The 6,317-nt window shown below is 36.7% G+C and overlaps 2 protein-coding genes across 2 annotated transcripts; both read right to left on the bottom strand.

Annotated features, from left to right (window-relative positions):
• Nucleotides 1-611: 611 nt before the first annotated feature.
• On the bottom strand, nucleotides 612-3,571 carry LOC101306812. The gene is made up of 9 exons (XM_004297344.1): nucleotides 3,352-3,571; nucleotides 2,552-2,903; nucleotides 2,379-2,412; nucleotides 1,945-2,166; nucleotides 1,727-1,816; nucleotides 1,517-1,582; nucleotides 1,333-1,424; nucleotides 1,198-1,245; nucleotides 612-942 (listed from the first exon to the last, which is right to left on the bottom strand). Exons 2-9 carry the CDS (start codon nucleotides 2,872-2,874, stop codon nucleotides 825-827), a joined length of 993 nt encoding a protein of 330 aa, XP_004297392.1. The 5' UTR covers nucleotides 2,875-2,903; nucleotides 3,352-3,571; the 3' UTR covers nucleotides 612-824.
• A 1,547-nt stretch (nucleotides 3,572-5,118) lies between these two features.
• On the bottom strand, nucleotides 5,119-6,291 carry LOC101296287 (F-box/kelch-repeat protein At3g06240-like). The gene has a single exon (XM_004298433.1). It carries the CDS (start codon nucleotides 6,289-6,291, stop codon nucleotides 5,119-5,121), a length of 1,173 nt encoding a protein of 390 aa, XP_004298481.1.
• Nucleotides 6,292-6,317: the final 26 nt, after the last annotated feature.

The following is a 6,317-nucleotide window of genomic DNA, read 5'->3' as shown; positions in this document are numbered from 1 at the left end:
TGCGTAATGTTCAAGAGGTTTCTTTTGATTTGAATACAAGTGATGGACACATTGTGCTGCCTGACTGCTTGTTTAATTGCAAATCACTCGTGCATTTTAAGCCTGATGTAGAGTTTAGGGTAAGAGTAATGCTAGATGAACCACATAGATCCCACCTTACGTGGCAGCTGACGTGGTATACCCATGTCATCAAAGTTTGATATATATATATATATATATATATATATATATATATATCTCTCTCTCTCTCTCTCTACTAACTACCACCCAGTAGGACTCTCTCTGAGATTGATTTGAAGATCGAGGGAGGGTGGTGTTTCTTCTGCAGGAACTGTCTGAATCCAATTCAAGTTACATGAACGATGCTGATGTGCTACATGATTTAGATGATTAAAGGTTGGCAGAGAAGTTGATTGAAGGAAAGATATACGACTGTGTTTGCAGATATATATGAACCAATAAGTTAAAAGCTCAGAGAGGACTTGATACAGTATTTGATAGAGTTGAAGAGATAATAATCTCAGGTCTAGTTTCTGTATTGTCTTTAATAAGTCTCTTACTTTATCTATGTGATGTACTGATATTCCCCCACTGTAGTGAAGAGAAGAATGACCCTGTTTTGAAGAATATTGATATGTAACTGGGGATGCTATAGCCTCCTCCAAAGAATAGTGATCATGTACACTTGATAATGATACGAATTCTGAACAATTCATCGTTTTCCTATGTCTAAGCCAAAAAATGATATCACTAATGCTACCTTTATACCTAATTGGGTTGGTCCATGGCAGTATGAAGTCTTGTGATTCGATGAACGCATAGTGTCACCTCTCACCCTGAAAAGACTCTGGGAATGATCTTGAGAACCACAACTGCTTCATTTTAATGATTAAAGCAAAGACGCCGTAGCATGGGATATGCATCACTCCAACCCCAAGATACCTGCAATGTTCATCATGTGTTATGGTGAGTGGTGGTGACTGGTGACAGAGCTGAATAAAATCCTAATACATGTAGTCTGTAATTGCTAAAAGCCTAAAACTAAAGCTATGAGAAAAATCGTGAAACATAAGAGTGCTAGTTCACATCCAGCACGCCATTACAAGTATTACAATTGAGGCAATCATACATTCAATTATCTGTTTATCCAAGCGTTAGTTCGATTTGTAGAATTATAGACTGATGTAAAGAACATACCATAAGGGTGCATATGGGGATGCCAAGTCAAGAAATGGATAAGGCCACCTGAAATGAAGTTCTTATTATTGTGAGCAACAGTTGAATATGTTCAATCTCCAATAGAAACGTGACAAATTCAAAAGGACTTTTTACCACATGTTTTTAAAAGCGTGGATTATCCATTGGAATATCACGAATATTCCCGTCCATAGCACAAAATATGAGATTCGAAACATTGGAAACCGCTGGAAGGAGGAGAAAATTAAACTTATGTAAGTCAATAATCAGGACATCAGGAGAGAAAATGTCATTAAAATGAAGAACAAACCAAACTTACCAAGCTATTCAAAATTGTCTCACCAAGGAGGAAAACAACATTGAATGAGTGCATACTGACCATCATCTGCAGTTGGAAAGTGAGAAGACTCATCAATTACACTATTAGGATTTAGGAATCAAACCAACAACCTCACCCAAGGTACAAAGTACAAACGTACAAGGAACATAACATCTGACTTCAGGTCCATTGAAAGGGCAGTATACTTACAAAGTTCAGTTTGTACGATTTGCTTGTTAGAAATGGATATAGAATGAGCCAAAATACAACATCAGTGAGCACCACAGTACCTCCGCACATCTATATACCGAAACACACAGGAAAATATGAAGATTAAAATAACTGAACTGCAGAGCTGCACATCACTAAATAAAGTACCTAAAAGAATCAAATCTAGTTTAAAATCCAGAACTGCAGCTGAAACTTACCTGATAAATGACTTGAAAGATATAAACATATACACCTGCGGCCTTTCGAGAGGGGAATTCTTCACCAGTAAAATTTTTAGACATGTCAGATGTATCTGCATTTTCGCCAAGTGTTGGAGCAACATAATTACCTTGCTCTTCATCTCTCAAATGATCAGCTGCATCCTCACCAACTCTATTGTGGTATCTGTAGCATCCATAAATGGAGAGTGAAGATCCAAGCTGCAAGATGAATTTCAGAACATAAGCATGTTAGGATGATGAATGACGACCATCATACTTCAATGTCGAATCAAAACATATGTGGCTTAACATTTGCTTGAATAGTCGAAAGCACACCAGAATAATCATTCCAGTTTCATTCGATCACTCATTACTACATTAACAATTAGGCCAATGTCAATATTTTAAGAGCCTCGAGTTGAAAAGCATACCCCAAAGTAGATTGTGACCAAGCAAAATGTCCACCTATTCAGCACAATAGAGAACAAAACTACAATCAGCATCTAAAGAATTATAGAAACACAGTCAATGCAATGAGCTTCATATATCTGATAATCCACCCACCAAAGAATTGAAATTTTGAAGACACAGATAGATAGCTTACTGAGTATAGAAATATAGTACGCCAGCTCCACTAAGAACAATATTGGTAATTATCAAGGACAGAAGCACAAAGAAAGCAACTATTCTGTACGCAAGAAGCCAAGCAGGATGAATTACTTTGAGAGATGTCCTCCATGCTTCATCCTCATATAGAGATCCTACTGTTTGGTGTTGATTTTCTCTTCTTTCCCTTCTGGATTTTTTGCAGCCTTCATATTTCCATATAAGAACTGCGGCTACAACTATACTACTCAAAATAAATATTGCACAGATCAAGAACCTCCAGTTCCACCAGTAACTTAGAACAGTAGTATCCGCAGTCATGACTGGATGCCACGAATGGCTCGATGATCCTGTCAAGAAACTCATGTGTTACTTGAAAAATTTCTCTACTAATTACATTTTAGGCTAGTCCCATGGCTCTATGTTCAGACGAACATGAACATGTATATACAAACAACAAAGTGCAGAACGTATTTTCCAGAATCAGAATGAAAAATCAATTTACTGTACAACAATACATCAACAAGTTCAAATGTTCTAAACTTATACCCAGTATTAAACTAAAGTTTCAGAGCTATTCCATCTTAAGAAACCATTAATTTGTCGAAGCTAATAAGTAACAAATTGCAAACGAAAGATTAAGAAGCATCACAGTAATCTTCAAGACAAAACCAACAAGCAAACCCAAGACCTTTTCTTTTTATTATTTAACCAACAAAGTCACTAAGGATCAATGGAGTTAACCCATGCCAATCTAGCTAAGGAATCATATGAACAAGAAGAAGAGAGATACCTTACTTTAAACTGAGGGATGGCTCACGATCACGTTGAAACTGGAATAGTAAAAGATTGATGCTTTGCTTCTTCTTTATTCTTAATGTTTCAAACGAATGGTGCCCAATACCCAGTATTGGTTGGTAAGATTCTCGAGGTGTTAGTTTGCAGGTCAAAGATAAAGAACGAAGGCTCCTATAAGAAGACAGAACCAACTTTTCCTCTAGGAGAAGACGAGTCAGCCAAGGATTGGGTTTACGCTACGCGCCTTTTATACTGTAAACCCAGTTATACTGTTCCACTTCCACGAGGACTTCAAGAATTATTTATTATTAACCACCTAATCACGAAAAGAATGCTAAAGTTTTACCGGTTAAGTTAGTTGATAGCTATCACCTGAGAACAGTCAAAAATTAGTTTAGGGTGCGGCTATTTTTAGCTCATTAAATGTTCAGTTCACTCAACGTCTTATTTTTTACATTTAAAGTTTTAATTATGTCCTTAAAATTTAAAAAAAAATCTGGTTTCTATTTTCATTCTTTTAACTTACAATTATAAAAGAATTAAATTCAGTTTACCCCTATGAGGTTTGAGAGTAACTTCATGTTAATCCTTATACTTTCAATTTTATCAGTTTACCCCTCAAAATTTTGAATTTTCCTCAAGCGTGACCAATGTCCTATATTCTGTCCAAATCGGACATTAACTGCTGATAATTTTAACCTTAACTGTGAGACCCGAATCTAGAATTTGGGCAAATCGAACCTTATATGTCCAAATCGGACCTTAACTGTTAATAATTAACGGTCAATTTAAATGGAATATGAGAATTTGGGCATGACAGACAGAAATTAAAGAGTTCAAGGGATAAACTGATGAAAATAAAAATGTAGAGACTAACATGAAGTCACCCCCAAACCACAAGGAGGTAAACTTAATTTAATTCATTATAAAATTGATGAAATATAAAAAAATATATACAAATATTTCATCGATATATTTGACGCACACCTCCAATCTTCTCAAACCACATCCTATGTTCTCTTGATCTCTTTTTTGAGTTCTTTATTTACGATTAGGTGATTAAGTTAGTTGATAGGTTTCACCTGAGAACAGTCAAAAATTAGTTTAACTCATTTCCTAGCTAGCTTGCTAATTCCTTTTGAAAACCTGGGTGTGCTTAGCTGGAGGTGCATATTGCTTTTGATCGTTCCCTGACTTCCTTTTGTACAAGAATTAGATTATGAATGTTGTTATGGTTCTTAAGAATGAATATCATCTAGTCTTTTTGTTTATATGGTAATCTATAAAGGGTGTGTTTCTTTTTAGCGTTTTGGATCAAAGGTTAAAATACTGAAATTCTCATGATAAAAGAAAGTTAAGAACGGCAAAAAAAAGCTGAGGAAGTGCTTAAAGCAGAAGAGGATGAAGGGACTAACAAAGGTTCCCTGCCTCCCTCAAACGAAGATGTGAGCACTTGGAAGAAGCAGAAGACAGAAGCCACATTATCGGGAAATTGCTATTTTATTGACTGGGAATGCAAAGTGTCTATTAGCAGAAATTCATAAAAGATAAAATAGATACGTATGTACTTCCATAGATACATTTGATGGAATGAACATAAATAATAACAATAATCTCTCGATTAGCAAACTTAAAATTATTATTCCAAATACTAATAATTAATGATGGAAAAACAATAAGCAAGAGCTAGCCTGTATAACAACCATCACATAGAAGAACAAATTAAACCTAAATTGACTAAAGTACGTGGATTGATACACCTTGATCTTATACACGATCTTGAGTAATAACCGAAGCAAGGCTCTCAACATAGATACCAACACTACCAAATCTACCAACTTTGCCAATATCCTTGATTGGTAAAGTCCAAAATTCCTCATCATTAAAATTGTACATAACCAAGGATGATCTATCAAACACCATTAGATCATAAGATCCTCTCCAAAATCCAGAATGTGATAATGTGTGATACGGAATGGAGACTCGCATTCTAGTCCATGACTCTCTCACTCCGTATTCCTTCATAACCCAAAACTCGTTATATGTTTTTACCTCGGTGGATGCTGATGAAAATGTTATACATAGCCAGTCTCTAAAAACCCCTAGTTTAATCGATCCAGTACTCCCAATTGACGAAGGTAGTGGAATTATTCTAAACTTGTCTTCTGCTAGCGTGAAAGATAGGATCATCAGCATCGATTCATCTGCGACTCTCCTCAATAACCAATGAACACCTCCATTCACCACAATCCCATCACGACTTAGATCTGGAGTAGGTATGCAGGGAAGACCCTTGATCCGTCGCCAAGAATCAGTTTCCAATGTATAGACACTGAACACAGTTCCATGACCATAAAAGAACTGCCCAATAACTACCTTATATTCCTTAGTAGAGTAATCATATCCGAACCCATATAAGTCCCCAAAACCAGGCTTCACTCTCCATGTTGGTGTCTTCGGTAGTTTCTTTAATTCCTTGGCTACAGGGTTAATCAAATGGTACCCATAAAACGACTCGGACAACAACAAGCTATTGCAAGAATGGATAAAGGGAAACCAACGGCGTCGTCCCAGTGGAAACAGATTGTAAACGAAGTCGAGCTCGGTGGCTACTGCTACTGGACCATCAACATCTTCATTAGGCTTTCGATTCTTTAAAACTGCGTGGTTGTGGTCAAGAAATTGATCCAGGTCCAAAGAGTAAAGACAATGATTTTCCCCGTCAGTAAATACGAGCCTTCGTCTTTGGGAGAAGACATCCTTATTATTCTCAATGGCTTCGGAGTGCATGGCAATGAACTTGGGATTCGAGATTAAGGACAGCCAAGGCTTTGAAACCAACTTGAAACGGCACAAGGGCTTCACTGGTAGCCTTGATAGAATCTCATGCATCACCTCCGGTGGAAGATCGATTTGTTTTCCCGTCAACTCCTCCTCCATCTCTTCTATATGCTCCAAACCCTAAA

The sequence above is a fragment of the Fragaria vesca genome, linkage group LG4, assembly GCF_000184155.1.
Source record: "Fragaria vesca subsp. vesca linkage group LG4, FraVesHawaii_1.0, whole genome shotgun sequence".
NCBI lineage: Eukaryota > Viridiplantae > Streptophyta > Magnoliopsida > Rosales > Rosaceae > Fragaria > Fragaria vesca.
This window is presented reverse-complemented; position numbering and strand designations above follow the sequence as displayed.

Excerpts from the sequence above, each read along its gene's own strand:
- LOC101306812 (XM_004297344.1), bottom strand. The coding sequence starts at position 2,874 with ATGACTGCGGATACTACTGTTCTAAGTTACTGGTGGAACTGGAGGTTC. Across the intron at positions 2,413-2,551 it reads GTACTATATTTCTATACTCA|GTGGACATTTTGCTTGGTCA; the intron begins GTAAGCTATCTA and ends TGTGCTGAATAG. Across the intron at positions 1,246-1,332 it reads CACGCTTTTAAAAACATGTG|GTGGCCTTATCCATTTCTTG; the intron begins GTAAAAAGTCCT and ends ACTTCATTTCAG.
- LOC101296287 (XM_004298433.1), bottom strand. The coding sequence starts at position 6,291 with ATGGAGGAGGAGTTGACGGGAAAACAAATCGATCTTCCACCGGAGGTG.